The 20,048-nt window shown below is 31.1% G+C and overlaps 1 protein-coding gene across 1 annotated transcript in view; it reads left to right on the forward strand.

The window, feature by feature from the left end:
- The first annotated feature begins 3,793 nt into the window (after nt 1-3,793).
- LOC113559780 (AF4/FMR2 family member 4-like) overlaps nt 3,794-20,048 on the forward strand; it is a 67,806-nt gene continuing 51,551 nt past the window's right edge. The window contains exon 1 of the mRNA XM_026965532.1: nt 3,794-4,455. Coding sequence (XP_026821333.1) covers nt 4,212-4,455 — 244 coding nt within the window. The 5' untranslated portion in view covers nt 3,794-4,211. The remainder of the gene's footprint in view (nt 4,456-20,048) is intronic.

Here is a 20,048-nt window from a genome sequence, read left to right on the forward strand (position 1 = left end):
TTTTTAGTTATTACGCACATAACTTATTAAATAAAGACCAAATTATACAGTTAAGCCGCACTATATTTACCTTATGCTGTATACCTGATACCCTATAAATTATAATATTATGCAGTATTATCTAAACTTGTGTACACCGTGACCATGACGAATTTAATAGATTTCTTGCCTAACTTGTAGAACCTTGCCAGATTTACTAGAATTTGGACAATAGCTGCTATATTTTACGATGCAGTAGATTGTAAATTATAATCGCATAACATATAGCGCAGCCCGCGGTATTGAGCGGATTACAACGCGATCGGTCAAGGAAGTCGATCCAATTAATTGTCTCAACGTGGAGTGAAAATAACACGATATACATATTTAGTCAACAATTAATTTTTATAGTTTATGATTATGATGATTTATGAATGGTTATAAATTCTCCTGTAGTATAAACACTTGTATATGTCGAGTAAAAAAAAAAAAAAATTATGTAGGTAAGTACGACCTCTATTACCTATTATGTTATAATATGCTGTACCTATGTTTTTTTGAAAATGTTTAATAATTAATGTTATATTGTTTGTAATACGTTACATTATGATTTATAAGCTCTACAAGACTACAGGTTAGTATTACTAGAAGTCTAGAAGTGCATTCGCGTAGTACGCGTGCTTAGCCTGCCGATAGGGTTCGGTATTTCGGTAATAATGTAATATAATACCCAAATCGATGTCTCGGATCTCCATTTTAATCTATACTCGTTCACTACACAGTATTCACAAACAATACTATGTCCGATACTATGATATTATGTATGGCATTAATGGGTCTGTTGGTAATTTATCATGATAATGTTTTGATAAACAAAAGGTAATAATGCAGTTTTATTACATACCTTTCGAGTTTATGATTTTTAATTTTTATTTCTTATGCCGTTAAGAATTATTCAATTAATGCGTCAATGGTAAGTAATATGTATATTAAATTAATATTATATATAATAGGTAATAACGTAATATGCATTTTTATTATTTATTTTATGAAAAATTTTAACAGTAATATCACTATATCGAGTTATTACTTCTACAAAACAATATAGGTAGTATGCACACTGTTGTTACACCGTTACATCACATTTAAAACTATATATAGGTATTAGGTACGTAAGTATTAGAAATTTGTTTAATTTTTAAGGAAAATACGTTGTTGTGCTCGTAGTTTTTATTTTTGACTATTGGTTATAGCATTATTAAATTTGTTTCTCTTGACAACATTAGTGGATTGGTGATTTTTTTCGGCCCGGGAAATATGGATTAAACCGGCCGCAAATGTAACTTCCCTCAAAATGGGCATAATTTTATTTAAATTTCAAATTTGTTTAGTTTCATCCCTAAATTATTAAAATAATTTATAATACTTATAATTATAGCTAACAGTTTTGAGTTAGTCAGATGAGGGTAACCTGTTCTAACTTGAACTTGAAGTTTGATCTTATTACATTTTTAAATATACACTGAAAATATCCTTAAATATTTTGTAACTAATTGACATTCAATTCAAACTTTCATTTTAATGTTCTAATCCTTTTATATAAATATTAATACATTTTATTATTTCTCTAACTGTTCTTCATATATTTGCTTGTCTTAACTAATTTACTATATAAAAATAATTGACAATTTTCTCCACAATTATCAATTTTTAGTTTCTTAATTATATGATTAAATTAATAGTAATTACATTTCTAAAACATAAATATATTTTAATTCAAATTAATAATCAGTCATTATTAAGTAGGTACATACACCTTAGTCCTTAATAACTAAGTTCTATAAAAAGCAATTTATTCTTGTTTTTCAATAATTCAATTACTTGGTCACAGGGGTTTGTGTAATGAATAATGATAATAATATAATATTATTATTATTGCAGTACACAAATATTATTTTTTAAATAATATAATTATAACATTAAAACTATGCTATTAGCATTTGATATTAGTATCTTTATTAATGCTATTAGTAAAGTTACACGAAATAATAAAAATAAAGATAACTATACCGTTCTGGATAGAGATACAATTAAAAATATTTTAGGGAAGACAATACATAAAATAATATCTTGATTTATTATCAAAACAGTTTTGCGCCTTTCGTAAACTTACAATACAAAAACTTACCCAATGGGCAAAACCACTCACGACTCGATCTATTTTTATTTATAGCGCTAAATAACATTTTAATTACTTTAGTAAAATATGTTGGTATATTACAGACAAATATGATCGATCATTTTACAGCTTGTATTAATAATATGTGAAAAAATTATTTTATTGTCGATAAGAAAAAATGTAAGATACTATAATAGATAATATATCAATATTCTAACCAGTTTTTTGGTTTAATATACAATAATTGTAAGCTGCATATATTTTAAATATTATACAAACATATTTTACATTTGTTTTTGTCTATAAATTATTAACAATATTAATTGTTTTTTGTAAGAGTATTATTGCCACTAATATACCGTGGCATAAATCGCAAAATCCATAATTTCGCGTATTTTATGAAAAAATCATAATGACAAAAATGACAGTTTATAAGTAAAATTATCTTTCACTTTTATTGTTAATTCGATTTTATCTGATATAAAAAATGAAATAAGCGATCATAATATCTGGATAGTGGATTGCTGTCGATAAGATAATAGATAGGTGGCGAATTTATTGATCGAATTTTCTAGCTCGTTATTTCCTCTTAACAATTATAAGTATGAAGTAGCTCGATTTGTTAATGATGGTTCAAACAGTGATTATAATCAATGATTAAAATTACCGTGGCGCTTGGATGAAAATAATGAAAAATTGTTGTTAATAATGCTTTCGGATGCTGCTCTATATATGTTGAAGACTGGACTGCAGACATTAAAAGTTTTTTTTATCCCAATTTAATTCACGTTACTGACTTACCGTGTAGAAGTCAGAAAAATGTATTATTCAGACGTAAATAAATTATCTAGTAATATAAAAAAAAAGTATTTATAAAAGCTCCGTACCATGTCCAAGTACATATAATATATAAAATATTGCCTGATATTCTATATTTTTTTTTTAAATATTATTTAATTAAATAAAATGTACAACTGTTTTTTTTTTCGAATGACATTATATATTATTATACAGTTAATTCCCGTCAAACGAATACCAATACAACGAAAAAAAAATTCGGTCCCCCGGAGTTCGTTGTAATGGGATTTTATTGTATTCCTATTTATATCAATTTCTTTTTTATTTTGTATTTTTTTTTTTGTTTATAAAAACATATTTTGAATTATTGTTTATAATTACATAATTATATTTACGTGAAAGCATAGTTTTTGCATATTTTACTGCTATTATTAAAGAATCTTGGAAAATTATTTTCAATCCTTTAATACAATATCAGCGTTTTGTTTAGGCTATTCTAAGAGAATATTAATCTAGTCTCTAATTATAATATTATTAATATTTATTATATAGGAGGAATCTTGTAGTCGCCAACGATTGGTCGGTCGGCGTCGCTCCTCCTCCAGACAGACACCATGGTTACCGCCACTGCTACGAGACGTCGACGCTACCACCACTACCGCCTACAACCATGTAACAGCGCAACTACCATGTTGTGACCATGTACCATTAATTGTATACCTTCTCCGGCAGCAGCAGGTTGCTGTGGTTGTGTATACTAATTATTATTATTATTATTACGCGCTCGTGCACGGTGCTTGCTCGCGCAGTAGTGCAGTACAGCGGCAGCAACGGCGACGGTAGTGCGTGCGTATCTCGCTCGTGGCGTACAGTGATTTTTGTAATAATACATCGCGTTATGTAATATTATTTTCATTATACTATAACTGTACTATAACTATATTGTTATTTATTCATAACGTGAATAAAACAGTTTTACACGCATGAGTTAATTGATTTTGCGTAAGTCCGATTTTAATTTAAAAAAATTCTTATCGAACATCTTAGTTTCGGCCGGCTGAAAGCGCCGGAAAGAAAAACTTGTAATTATTTCTTTGCGGTCTGCGTCTCTCGATACCTTTAATATATTGAATACGAATAAAAGTATCAAAAACAGTTTTTGTATACAATCGCGTGCGTTATTTGTGTCGGCGTCGTGCCCGCCATAAATGTCATCGGCACCGTCCGTGTCTACACCATCAGCACCGTCAACGCGATGATTGCTTCGGAGACCCGTAACCACTGCGCCGCCGTAGTCATGGATTTGAGCACGCGGGCCAGTTCCGGCGGTGGAGGCGATTCCAACGACGGCGGCAATCACGGTCGCCGGCGCAGCGGCAGCGGTAGACCGGCCAAGTCGGTGTTTTCCATCAGAAGTTTGGTAGGCGAGGACACCGTTCGCGGCCGTTGCGACCGGGACGTCGACGGCAGCGGCGATGAAGATGACAGAGACGATCACGGTTAGTGTATACCTATTTCAATATTCAATTGATATAATGATATATCTATGATGTATTATCTAATACATCTACCTTTATATTGTGTATTATGTGATGTTCACGTACGCTTGTAAGATATGAATTGTCAACTGTTGGTATATATATATATAATATTATAGTTGGCATTTCCAAATGACACCTATACGTATAAGACTACATTCATTAACCAATTTAACCTGACTAAGAGTATGTAAATGATTTTTTATTCTTCATTATTTTGTATCAATTAAACTACCTATAGATTTTCTCATACAACATGTATATGCGTCATTTCACATCATTCCATTAAATGTTTTTTACATACCTCTATAAACCATTACCATCCAAAATCCCGTAACTTATTCGCTTCGAAAATAATGACGTTTACGTATTTTATATAGTGTATTAGCTATAAGGAGTGTATAAATTAAGTTTTATATCATTTAGGTTACAAATGCAACAGTATAATGACACCTGTGTTGTGTGTATACTGTATGCCTATGTGAATAAATTCGATAAATATATCATGCAGTTTGTTGGTACATTATATTATAATTAATGCGTGAATCGATTAACTGAATAATCTGGTGGTATATTCTTTAATTATGTAAGAAAAAAATTCGCATAAATTATGGTCATATCTCTTGTATATATATATATAAAACGTAAGTAGTGATATGGCAGCAACAGCAATTTCTGCTGCTGCTACGACGATAAGGGCACGAGAGATTGATCGAGAAGGCTAATAAAATAAACCTACAAAAAAAAAAAAATTGAAAACCTCCAAAAAATGTGTTAACAACATCTGCAACTGCAAACAGACGTTGTATATTGACAACAAAAATAAAATGTGTGCGCACGTGGTTGATTCACAGTTTGTTAGTGAAACCTAGATAAAATATTGAGGTATAATTGTATAAATCATTGTTATATGTTATTATGCTTCTTCATTTATAATTTTTTTTATCTTGATCGATTTAGAAAAAAAAATTTAAAAAAATTGAAGGTTAATTTTTGTTAAACACAAAGTCCTATCTATTAAAATTGTATTATTAACAAAATAAGTTAAATAAGTTAAATAAGTTTTACGGTTAACTGTATATAATATACATATGTGTCTTGGTTATTCTGTAGTGTTTATATGCTATGAATCTATAAAGGTTCTGTATATATAGGCGACTAGTATACCTGCATAGTGCATACAATCTATGATGGTAACTATACGTGATTTATGCAATATGTGGTTGAAATCAATAAATTTGTAATATTTTAATTAAACTTTAAAGAGTATAAACATATATCATTACATCAATATAGCTAATAATAATATAATAATAATATCGGTATAATTGTTGTTACGTGATCAACTGACAGATTTTCATTGTTACGTGTGATTATATTATTAATATTATTGGTTGTTATTTGTTAATATTGTATGAAATGCTTATTTTAAAATAAAACATAATTTATTTTAGAATTAATTTTATTTCATTTCAAACATGTATATAGTTAGGACGAACCCGTCAAGACCGCAATAATTATAGACACTGTTCTTATCTTACTCCCCATGCTCGTTACAGTATACTATAATATGTGTTCGACGGGCGACGATGTCCTGAGTCGGGCTGACCTATGGACGACAATAATCGTTGAACGCAGATTAGATTCGTAATGGTTTTAAAATAAACTACAATAATGTTTATTTTAATTATTTTGTATAACAAAAAAATCGAATTTTGTCGATATGTTTATTAATTATTATAATACAACCATAGGTCTTTAACACAATTTCTATAATTTCTGATATTGTTATCATTTTCTAGAACTCTGTTTTTAAATTATAAGTGTCCTCGATTATACTTCGTTTTTTCTGGTATAAAGATTCGTCAATAAATACTATTAATCCAGGATCTCCCATTTTATTTTTTTTAGAAAATGTATCAACAGCCAAATCTCGTCATAAATTAAACCAATATACCATCACATGGATACTACAACTGGTACGAGTACTTGTTTGTTTAGCTGGAATAAAATAACTTCAATATCAAATCAATTCAACTATTTTGGTTAGCGAAGGATTAGGTACTGTGATATTTACCATTGAGATTTGATAGGTATTAATATATGAGAAAAAATTATTGTCAGTGCGCAATAATCGATAATTTGGCAGTCTATTTAAATACATCTTAAAGTCATTATGACCTTATATTCTTGCATCTAAATCTCGTTTTTCCCTTTCAACAAGTTTTATTTCTATTTCCTCTGCAAACAACGTCTTTTGTGTTTATACATCTCATGTTACTTATTTTAGAATTCAAATGGGGAATAATTCTTAAATTTTTAAATAACTTGTACATTTAATTCTGTCACTTATAAATCTTATAATATTTCTGTACAAAAGAGTAATAGAGTTACCCATTATAAAAAACACATTACAAAGAAAACAAAAAATGTAAATAGAAAAATAATAGCGCACGTAACACTAACAATGAGTGAGCAACTGCAGATAATATTGTGATAGTATAACTTTTGAATTTTGGTATATTTTTGTCTAATTGTTTTGATCGATGATTAAATTGTATCAAAGCTTATTCATCTTAATTATACTATAATATTATTTATTAAATAATAATTATATCACCCCTAAATATATTTTTAAAAACAAGTTTTGGTCGAACACCACTACCATCTAATAGCAATGAATAATGATCATAAAAAAAATCATAAATTATAAATAGGTTTATAAGAAAGTTTATTGTTTCAGAGCGTTTTTATACATAATATAATCCCGTATTTATCTGTGAATAGGGGTTTATTACAATAAAATAAGGATTCGTATTCATATACATTCAAATATTATCAAATTTTATAGTAATCATTGATTTTAAAGCGAATTTCACAACAACCCCTAAGTACTCGCATTCACGTTGGTTTTTATCCATTATGAAACTACATCTATCACTCGGTTAAACAAACTTTCTGCTATACCAACTGATCAGAATTTTATAAGCATGTGCTTTATTAGTACTGCGGGGAATGACACATTTGATGTGTAACCATTTCATAATAGGTATTGTATATTAGTGTATGTTTGTATTTATATTATATGCAGTTAGCAGATAGTTGTAGTCAAGTTAGTTATAACTTATAATTTAAATATATTTAATAAATACATAAATATTAAATAGATGATTTATTATATAATAGGTATTTTGTAAATTACAACAAATACACAATTATAATATTGTGAAAGTTAACTATTTATTATAGTGCTGTATTCTATAGTACGTACTCTATGCTTTATTTATGAGAAAAAGAAGACTTAAACGCTTGCATTTTTCGCACTATGCGATACAATAATATAAGTAATATAATAATAAAATAGTTACATGTATATTGTATATGTGTCACATTGTAACTGCAAACACGGAATGGTATCTTTCGGGTTTTTTCAGGTACAACAAAAGTTGTCCCAGTAGTTTTTTGTGTGTTAGAAAATTGTGTCAAGATAAAAAAGTAAGTTTTAGGTACCAAAAGTTGTGTGTCAAGAAACTGAAATCGAGAAATTTGACCTTTATATATTACATAGACTTAACGTAAAATAAAAGATGTTTTGTCATATTTATAATTATAATATATTATATTTATATTTATAATTAGCTAAGAAAAATTTAAATTAAAAAAAAATTACATTTTGAGCAAAAATTCAATTTAAACTATTTTTAAAATTAATTTTTCTTCTGGACATAACTGGTATACCCCTCTTTTTTTAATAAACAATTGGTATACAAATCATTAACTGCGAATGCAGTGGTTTATCCCAAGATAAGTTATTGTGAAAAATAAAATAAAAGCCTCGTTTACAATGGTAAACTTATATCAAAATTGTATAAATAAGAATTTATTTTCTAAAATATTAAAATCTTATGCAAATTAGTAGTTATAGTATCTACTTCTATTTTTTTTAAATTTGAATTATATGTAAAATAAAATTGAATTAGGTTTCTATTACTTACATATCACGAGTAAATCTGGTAGTAATTTTGTTTGCTTGCCTTTTTTTTGTGAAATTATTAATACTTTTTGATTTTTTAATAAATGTACCATCATATTGATAGATCTTTTCCGATAATTAGCATTTCTTGTTTATTTGTACCTACTACCTACAGTTGCGTCATTTGGGGAATGGGTGGGGGCAACTTGGGCATTTGCCCTAATTTAACATTTACATCAACCTTAAGTCGGCACATTTAAAAATTATAAGAAGTCTTATTTTTAACTACTAAAGGCCATTCTTATAAATCATAATATTTAATATTGATATTTTATAAGTAAAGATTTCTCGTTAATTTTTTTGTTATATTTTTTTAAAGAAGTATAAGTATATTGTATTATTAATCAAGATGTTTAGTATTTACATTATGTGACTGTAAATACTGCTAATTACTTGTAAATCTGCAGTATTAAAAGGTACCTATTGGCTGATTTATTTACACATTACTCGATTATTCTATATTTGACTTTTTAATTCTAATAAATATTTGACAAAATTGTTTGTATTTAATACTTTAAAATCCTATATGTGACGTCATATACCTGAAAATTTACCCCCCCCATCAACTATGGCACTATTCTATGTGAACTGCGTGGAAAAAATTTTGAGTCGGCAAATCAGTAGTTGCTCTAGTCAAACAAAAACTGAAATGACGCCACTGACTACCTACCTATTAAATTTGTTTTCAAATACTAGAAACTTTGATTTTCAAAATTCGAACTTCAAAAACATAATTTTTATATTTAATCCATCACTTTGTCTTTAGCAAAAGCCAATATATAATAATTTATATAATTGTATAATATACATATACCTATAGGATACCTAGGTACTTACTTTACCTATTGTTTTCTATATGTTTCCTATGTAACAATTTATGATGGGTAATATCAATGTTTTTTTTTAAATTAAGAACTTTATTTAGTAATTTAGTTATTTCAAATTTTCCACCTATAGGTTATAATTCAATTAAATAGCCCTTCTAGTTACAACAACGTTATTCCTTCTATCTAGGGAGGAGGACTAGATTGTTGTACACCATAAAATATCGTGAGGAATCAGGCTATAATCGTCATTAAAATATCACCAATAAAAAATTTCAAGTGAGGCACCCATGGACTCTCCCTCTGCTACGCTACTGCACCTCGGTCCATATTATAGGTATATTATATATTCGAAGTAGAGATGTATGGACATAAATAAAATATAATGCGGTTTGCCCGTTTATATATATATATATATAAAAATTATAGTTGCGGCAGCGTTGATAGTACTTAATATGTTATTGTGCTCAAATGTGTTCACAGATCAACGTCTGTGTCTGAAATTTTGTGAAAAAACAATTTTTCCGCATTTGCTAATTTGTACATAAACTATACAAGAAATACATTAGTGTTTAAACTGCGTAAAAAAAATATTACAGTGCTAATATCTCAGTCCACTTATTTTTTACATAGGTTTGGACGAACGATTTTTTAATAGTTTGTAATATTATTATTTCTAATCTTGTTTTCGATTTGTCATTTCCTTGAACACTAATAACCGTATAATAATACTTTCTTATTATAAATACTTTATAAATAAATAAATTTACCCTAAATTAAATGTTTTTCTGGGAAAAAATTTACAAAACTACAAGACTTACTGTATATCATTACTTATTTTCTAATACCATCATTCTTTATAATAAAATGAATAGGTTGCCCTTTCTACTTTTTGTTACTGATAAATGTTTTTATGTTGTGTTTTTGAAATAACTATACAGGTAGACTTCCTCATTTGTTTTTGTTTAGTATTCTCCGTTTTCAACAATAGATACGGTGGAGTACTTTTTTTTAAAGATCATTAGTTTCTCCATAATATCAGTAATATCACCTTTTGTTACCGACCACGTTTTGCATCCGTAAGATTTTTCGTATGTATAATTAAGCTTTGAACACGTATTAAATCGATCCATTATAGCCTATACAATGAGGAGAGGTACACACTTAAAACCTACTATGCAACAAAACCAAATTTTGATTTTTTTCTTAATAACATTTTATTTTTTTATTTTATTTATTAAAAAATCGTTCTTTTTATTATGTTAATTTTTAAGTGAATTATTTTTTTGATTGACGCATTTAAGTTTCTGATTTATTAAACTTCAGCAGTTGAACATTAGTACATTATGATGTTACGATGTATCCACATATTGTGTTATCTTACTGCAGTGCAAATTAGCAGTCTGATTGAAACGGACGTCCCGGACTGCAACATGTGGCATTTACAATATTAAAAATAATATGATTTATTGTATACTAATTATTAAGTATCATATTTTTATATTATATATTTACGAACAAGACTAAAATTTCAATCACTAATGATTTATTATTAGTTATTACCATGGTCAATAAAAAGCTGCTTGTCCCTTGCTATTTGCTCTCATATATCGATACATATGGTATGCGCTATTAATTTTAGCCTGTTATGCATATACATATACCTATAGCGGCTATAGTATAGCCCTATAGTGAAATTTGAAAATTTCAAATTATTCTTTTGGGATTAGTATAACACTAAATAATATAATAACAGTTATGTTGAATTTTGTTGTCTAATCACAGAACATAAAAGAAAATTTTAAACACCTGCAGTGGTGCACTAGTGCTAAACGTAAATACGAGTTTTAATCAAATGCGATTTAAAACACAATGTGTAGATAGATTATCAACATCTTGTCAATTTTTTATCGATACCATATAATTATGCAACCTAACAGTTGTCATTTAGCTCCGTGTAAATTCACTATGAATCCTGTATCCAAATGTGTTGCTAATAGCCATAAAATATAATATACGAATATAGTGTAATAACTGTTAGTATATATTACACCTAATAATACGAGTACATTAATATACGTATTAAGTACATTAAAACCGGTGTATATATTTTTATGTGAGTATAATGAGACACCGACACGATTTCGTGTACGTTAAAATCACCAAAATATTCGAAGATATTGTATACCTATATCAACTGTTCTTCGCCACTATATATATATATAATATATAATATGACAACGATGACGTTATAACCGGAGCGACGTCGGTCGGCAGACCAATAATGCTCGTGCGAGCGTTTGTTATCTTAATTACTATTACACGTATATGTCGTGTATATGTGTGCGTTCATTATATATGTATATATTATATTATAAATTATACGACAGTCTCGCCTTTGTGGTCGTCGTGGTGGCGGACGCCTAGTAATCTGGGGTGGTCGACCGCCGCCGAATTCCATCGCGATGACGGCTATAAATTCACTAATAACTATAATAAAACAACAATAATAACATTCATAACAATATATTATTATTATATATTTATTATTTGTTATTATTAAAGCTATTGTAAAATATGATACAGATGTTGCTTCGACAACAAGACAAACGCTAGTCAACAGTCATATTGTAGGTACCAGGTACCTACCGTACGATTTGTACGTATGTTATACGTGAGGTGCATATTATAAAAAGTGCTTGGACGGTTTAATGATGAACACAACAATTAATCCAGTTCTGGGGCATCTAATTAACCTATCCATCGATTGTTATAGGACATTTTTTGACTACTGTAGAATTTTGAAGGGCTGAAGTTTTGAAATTAATTATTGACGGTATATTTATATACGTAGGTACAGTGTGTTAACGGCGTTAACGCTAAGAAGTAAGTGGTACCATTAAATATTTCAATTGGATCTTGGATGATTTTAACATAATATGTTTTCGGGCATTGAAAGAGAGTGCCGAAATACACATTTCCATACAAATTTCAATTTTTTAACCTTTTCAGTAACATGCGTGCACAATACAACTTATCTTTTTTTTAAATACTTTTTTTATAAATTATTATTTTAGCCATTTATAAATATTAGAAATACATAGGCCTAATTTTTATTTATAACCATTTGAAGTTATTAGATTTGTACAAAATCACTAAAATTTATAAATGATTTTGTTATTAAAATTTAATTTAATTTAAAATTTTTATAATATAAATATTAACTTAGTAATATAGGCTGATAAATTGTCTTCATAAAGAATCATTTTTCGTATACAACGATTTATTACAGTGTACTTCTTGATTTGTATTCATTTTACATCTAATATAGATCAAAACAGTTTTCTACTTTCCCCTTTTTTATTTTGCATATTTTGTTTCATGTAACATATATCATAAATGCAAATTATTAAATATTTTAACTATAAGTACGAAAATGCGTGTTTTATGATACATTTGAATTTTAAACGAAATTAGTGTCAGACTAGAAGCCGCGTTGTATTTTTAATTGATATTAGTTTTCAAAAATTGATATTATAACGTTTCATATTATACTTCTTATTTCATTTTCTTAAAATCAATTATGTTGTCTTTGACGAAAACAAATTTAAAATTATATGAATTTAGGTATTTTCTACGATTTATTTTAATACGAAGCCAAATAATGATTATGATTAAATAAAAAGTAACTTAATTTAATCTATTTTGAAATTATAAGATACTTCTCTTTTAAAATAATTAGTAAGCCATTGTATATTTTATTATATTTTTATTGCATATTTTAAGAAAATAAATAAATAAAAGTTATAAATCTTAATTTATAACTTCTAAAGAATAATATAGATCAGCGGTTCTTAACCTGTGGTCCGCAGCCCCCTGGGGGTCCGTGATACTCATGTTGGGGGTCCACGGCAGCTTTAAGAATATTAAAAATAAAATAATTTATATTACAGTTTTATGAAAAATTAAGTTTAATAAAAATAATTATAAATATGTATGTTTTGTTATGTCTACATTATATAATTTGTAATATAAAATAATTATTATAATATTAGTTATGATAACATTCGATGTTTTGTAAAAAAAAAAAGGTTATTCAACAAAAAATTGGTAGGGGGTACACGATTTCTAAAAATCTTTCATTGGGGGTCCGTGTTCTACAAAAGTTTAAGAACCGCTGATATGGATAGTATATAGTAGAACGTTTTAGAACGTAGAACTAGAACAGAAAGTCAAATAAATTGCTAGGAACTTTACTTAAAAATTGAAAAAATGTATGGTTTTTAAAATGTAGTTGAAGATGGTTTGGAGATCTTAAAAACGTTAAACATGGTAAGGACCTTTTAAATTATCAAAATATCAATAAAAACTAAATATATGTATATATTATTATATCTATATAATCGTTATAATATCACTGGTAGACTACCGCGACGCGACGTCTACGTAATACCGGATGCCAGGTCACGACAATCCAGAACTATCATTTATAACAACTTTATAAGTCCCTTTTAAAACTCCTGTTGCTCTAATGCCTATTTATATATTTATTGGTTTGGTTAAGAGTAAAGTAGAATACAACTGTCATTCTTGCAATAATCGGCCGTCGGCCGGTGCACGGTGGATATACATACATTTACATTTGTACGTTATTAATTATTATTTCCACACGTCGGACAAAAGCGACATTCGTACCGTCGTCCATATACCGAAAATGTATAATAATAATAATATTATGTACAACAAAGATGACGACGACTAACGTTTGGGGCGTGTGGTCGCGAACCTAATAGCACACACACGACATAACATTATAATATATATTATATACAGACACACACACACACACATATATATATATATATATATATATGTATTACAAGCAGACGCGTACGACGAATATAATAATTATATATCACACGCGGAGAGAAAAAAAACATTAGGTATATTATATACGTATAATAATATTGTTAATATGTATAGAAATACCCGAACACGCGATAGAGAGACTAAGACAGCGACTGCAGTCGGGTATACTACGGACAACGACAACGATGACGGCGACGACCCGAAAAAAATGTAATCTATTAACGCGCGCGCGTTCGTGTGTCTGCCAGTTTGTGTATAGGTAATCTCACTAATGTCCGTACGTGTAATTCGACGACGAGGACGACCCCGAAAAATATAAATTAATGTATGTTTTAATGCGTGTAATGATGTTAACGCATATAAGACGACCCGGGCAATTAATCGATACGAATGTGATACGTATACAGTCGCGTCGCTTATACGTATATGGTATAGTACGCTATAATAATATAATATGTAGCGTGTATACTTGTTGTACTGCTATCACTACTACTACTTCTACTACTACTACTACTACTACTACTACTACTACTACTACTACTCCTAATAATAATAATACTAAATACTAATACTACTTACTACTACTACTACTACACGTATTATTATTATTATATTAATATTATTATAGTAAAATGCTCTCGGCGGCGAAACCAGTTTATCCATTACCACAGTGTATTGTGCTATACGCACGTACACACGGGTCTTGCCCGTACTACAACTCGGCGGCGACAATCTTGGCCGTCGCGTACGATAAAAAACTTTTAAAAAAACTGGTCGCACCGCCGCCGCCGCCCTTATCAGTCTACGAATGCTGCTATTACTTACGAGCCGGTCGCCGGACGCCGACGATACCGAAAAGCCCATGTCACGCTTTGTAATATAATTATTGTGCTCCTCGGAAACGATAACGGTGAAAAAAAAACGAACACCCTATAATGATATGACACAAGACGAACTACAGTCGTTGGAATTGTTTTTACCACGAAAACGTTTACAGTTAACTTGGCACAACGGCAGCGGCGGCGTTTTCCCATTTTAAATAATTATTGACATAACGCCGATTTTAAAATTTAGTAAATAATAATAATAATAATTGTAAATAACATTGAATACGGAGAACCACTGGTTTTAGTTGTTCGCGTAGCCGCCGCCGTCGCGCCAAGTTATTTGCCATCGACAGATGACAATAAGAATAAGAACACGAGAATAGTTTTGCGAATACTTTTTTTTTATAATAACCAAATTATTGGAAATAAAAGGAAGCGTACAACACGACCGATTAGTCACATACATTAGCCATTATTATTATCAACTGTGGCACTGAATACGCGATTTATATTCCGGTCGACACCAACAGTTGACTATGAGTAGGTAATAATTACCTTTTACAATTATTATAGGCTCTCTATGGGTAAAATCAACCCGGGGTCAATAAATTTTTTTGAAAAATTCAAACTTATCTTCATACAAAAAATCGGAAAAAGGCTTAATTCAATAAAAGTGATGACATGTACCAAATTATCAGCATATAAAAATAAATTTTGGCTTTCTTTCAGAAAAAAAAATGATGATAACAATAATATAAAATATTATGATTCATGAAGACATGAACAATATGGTTGTTATTTAATAAGTTTTATAAAAATAATGTACCATGCCATGTGGTTAATGTGGACATCGGCAGCGAACGTCATCGTCGTTTCGAGGTCGAAATATAAAATTAACAGACTTTTTCTGTACTTGTTACAACTTTTATATAAAATAATAATATATTTTTAACCTTTGTGCAACACCGTTGCGCCGAGTTGAAAATAAAAAATTATTAACTTTTCTAACTTCAACGATTCCCGATAAATAAAGTTAATAGAACATTTTATTTTTAAAAATCAGGTCAAATCATGTCCTGAGTACGCTATTATTAGTCGTTCAGACTAAACTAATCTCGGACTAGCCCAAATCTCAATACTTGGAAAGACACCACAAAATTAGTGTAATGCCATTCTTCATTCAATTCAAAATCTGTATTAAAATTAAGCTATTCAACCGGCGCATTTTTAAACAGCGCGATACCTCCGTTTTTATTATCAAAAATTACACGTTAATACTTAATGCATATATTTTATTTTGTAGAGTTGTATTTAATTAAATTCACAATTTCAACCGTACACTTGGCCATAATAAATATACTACTGTATAAATTATTCATGGTATACTACTATACAAAATTACTAATTGATAAACATATTTTTTTAATAAACAGAATTAATTAAATTAAAAACTCCATATATAAATGCAATAATTTTGATTTAAAAATTAACGGCACTCCGTTCATAGTGTCAAAGGATCATTGGATCAAACTTACGTATGTCATCACTGATCAAAATATTTTTCTCTTGCAGTGGATTAGTGTATATTTTGTTAGTTATAACTTATTAGTGTGTAACGTTATATTTTTAATAGCTATATTAGGAACTAGTTACTAGTATGAAACTAGCCTAAACAATTGTGAAACCACCGGTGGTAATCGGATGGTACTTGGGTCGTTTAGCCCTTCTCAAAAAAAAAGAGTAAAAATACTCGTTACCAGAATCTCTAAGACCTCAAAGCGTTTATTTTTTAGTTTTTGTTAAAAGTTTTGAATAATATACATTATCATGCGATTTTCATTCAACGAGTGTATAATTTCCCACGATAGTTAGGTTAGGTTAGTATATAGTATTATATTAAATTCGGGGGTGCGCAGCCCCCGGCGGGCCACTATATCCAGTAATATACTATACCCCTCACCTCCGCAGATTTCTTGTACCTAGGTATATCAAATCTGCGTATGCCGAAACCAGAATTATGTTTGTACTCGTACCAGACGGGTAATAACCAGTAATCGTCGTATACCTGCCGATAAACAAAGTGTGGTGTAATATCGTGTCGAGGCTGTCGTACGCGGTGCAATAGCGTGTACACAGCCGCAGCGTGTCGTTGGACACGATTATAATATTGTTTATCAACACGAGACGACACGACTGCAGCAGCCAGCCGCGATGACGGTCGGCGGAGATCCGACGATCCCATCGAAATCGAATAGCAAACGAACCGGATCGCTAGCGACGACGAAATGCCTGGCAGTGTGTATATACGTATACTGTACACACACACAATGTATAAACCCGCTGTAATACATAATATTATCCGCGTGCATTCCCACTCGTCGGCGGAGGGCGGAAGTAATTACCACTCGCCCGTCCGCCCAGCGAGTCGGTGCGGTGCGCCCGCGCGCTGTACACTAACCAACTTTAACGGGCCACCGGGTGGACGGAAAACCCGCGGCACGGTTCATTAGGGAAAAACCCGTGCGCGCGCGTGTGCGACAAGCGCGCAGCCGCCGTCGTTTCACAGCGCTGCATTGTATTATACACGTATATACGAATATATTTTAATAATAATCCACTGCGTTATTATATTGTATACAACAACAGCGTACAGCTAACATAGCCGACGCGCCGAGCCGATGAACCGCGGCGGACTCTGCTGTGCACCGGTTTAATAATAAATATACACCGTCGCGTCGTGGTGTGCGTGCGTTTGGTGTGTAAACCGGGCGGGCGGGCGGGCGGTCGGTCGGTCGGTCGGTCGGTCGCGCGCGCGCGCGCCAAGCGTAAAATATGTAATTATTGTCGTTCGGCGCAACACACGCACACGGGCGCGCAATACACGCCGCCGCCGACTGACTAACCGACTGAGTGACGCTACTCATTTCCTATATTTAATAATATAATTTCGTCGCACACCTGCCGCCGCCGCAGGGTTTGCGCTCCGTCGCTCGTCGCGCCGCGTTTTTTTTTTCACAATTTTATTGTTATTATTGTACACAGACGTCGTCGGCGCTCGGTGCGCGCAGGAAATCCTCGTTACGCCGCCGATCAGTGTTGTTGTTATTATTAGATTCGTCGATACACACAACGCGGCGACGTCGTTACGCCTATTAATAATAGCGCATGACAATAATATCGTAGGTATTAGATACAACTCTGGAACTCCGCCGAAGCCCCGTTTCTGTTCATTTCTTCGCACCATATTGATGATAATACCGACAGATTGAAAATAATCTGACTGATCGACTAAGGTGTGCCCCCGTGTTAAGCGCAACTAGACCTCTAAAACTGTTGATAGTTTACCAATTGACGGTATTTCATTAAAATAATAATAGTTGGGTATAAAAAACAAGAGGTGCTAATTTAAACTTGAGGGTGCTAAAGACGTTTTTTGCACCCTCAAGTTGCGCCACTGGTTAAGCTTTCTTCGTGCGTCGAGTATAACCCGCGATGACATAAAATATTTTATTATGTACACGAACAGGATGTAGAGTGGAGCTAAACTTGTTGTGAATGTGGGGAAAGTTGTGATATATTTATAGTTTATGTACAAATTTACTTACCAAGCTAATAAAAAGTATATTTAAATTTGAAGGCGTGGGTTAAAAGATAGTTGATAAATAATTATAGAATAATGAAAGTAATAATGAATGGCAAATAAGATCTAGTCTGGTGATGGTGAACTGATATTATAATTTTAAACAGCAGTAGAACCAATCTGGAAGTTTTGATGTAAAGGTTATGGTTTATGTCAATGGCTTTTCTGACTTTAAGAAGGAGATAAAATGTAAACACCACCCTCTTTCTATCATTAAAATGTAATTATAGACTGTATAATGTGGATAGATCAATGTATTAATCAATACTCAAATTAATGCTGTTTTACGGAATGTCTGTGATTTGAATTTTAACGTATATTATGTTACGGAGTATTGTTCCACGTAAATATTTTGTTGACCAGAATTAAAGGTGTACATTTTGAACTCGAATAAAGTCTAATATATGTTTTTACAATTTTATCTACGTAATTACGTCATGTTTTGCAATATATACTAATAATTAGTGATGTTACAATTTAATCATGTCATAATAGGAAAATAAAAAATAAAGGCGCGGCTTCAGCCTCTCTAAATACATTTACTAAGTTCCGCTTATCGACGGACGGCATAGTTTTGGCCACGGATTGTCGTCGAGTGTCACTACTGATTAGTGTGAAAGTGTACCATGGATACTATTTATCGATGTAAAAATAATACCACCACGTTCTACATGCTATACCCAAGTCCAAACTAAAACGTATATAAGCGTTTAATCAATGGCTCTAGTTCTGGTATTTCCGATTGTAATGAAAGTAATAAAACACAAAATTTATGTAGATAATAATATGAAATCGTCATGTCTTGCCAAACCATCGAACACAATGACTTAACTCAAAATCCACTGAATGTTTCAATGCTCATCGGTTCAAGCGCATTATCGCGCGGCGTTTAACTATATATACATATTCGGAAATCACGATCTGTCCTATACTCGTCCGTTCTGGCCCACAGTATAGGTCAAATAGAGGGTCAGATATACATAATATTATTATTATGCATATACGAGAACTTGTCGTGGTGCGCCCGCGTGCAATACTCACACATTACACACACGTAATAACGATAATAAGAGTGACGTGATTTTCTTTCGCGCCGGGCGTTGTCCGTCTTAACCACGGCCTGCGCACGAATCGTGTCCGCGCGAGACGCCCAAAAAATAAAAATCGTACATCTCCGCTAAACATTAATAATCGTGCGGCGGCGGTGTCGGTCGTGCTGCGGCCGTCGGTCGTACCGTATAATATACGCACTACGCGCACTTATGATATTATTGTAATCCGGCGAGATGTCGACCCGAGGCAGCGACCGATTGCGGTTATTCCTACGGGCTATAATATTATATTAATATACGCAGATAGAT

This window comes from Rhopalosiphum maidis, chromosome 3 (genome assembly GCF_003676215.2).
Source record: "Rhopalosiphum maidis isolate BTI-1 chromosome 3, ASM367621v3, whole genome shotgun sequence".
In the NCBI taxonomy this organism is placed as follows: domain Eukaryota; kingdom Metazoa; phylum Arthropoda; class Insecta; order Hemiptera; family Aphididae; genus Rhopalosiphum; species Rhopalosiphum maidis.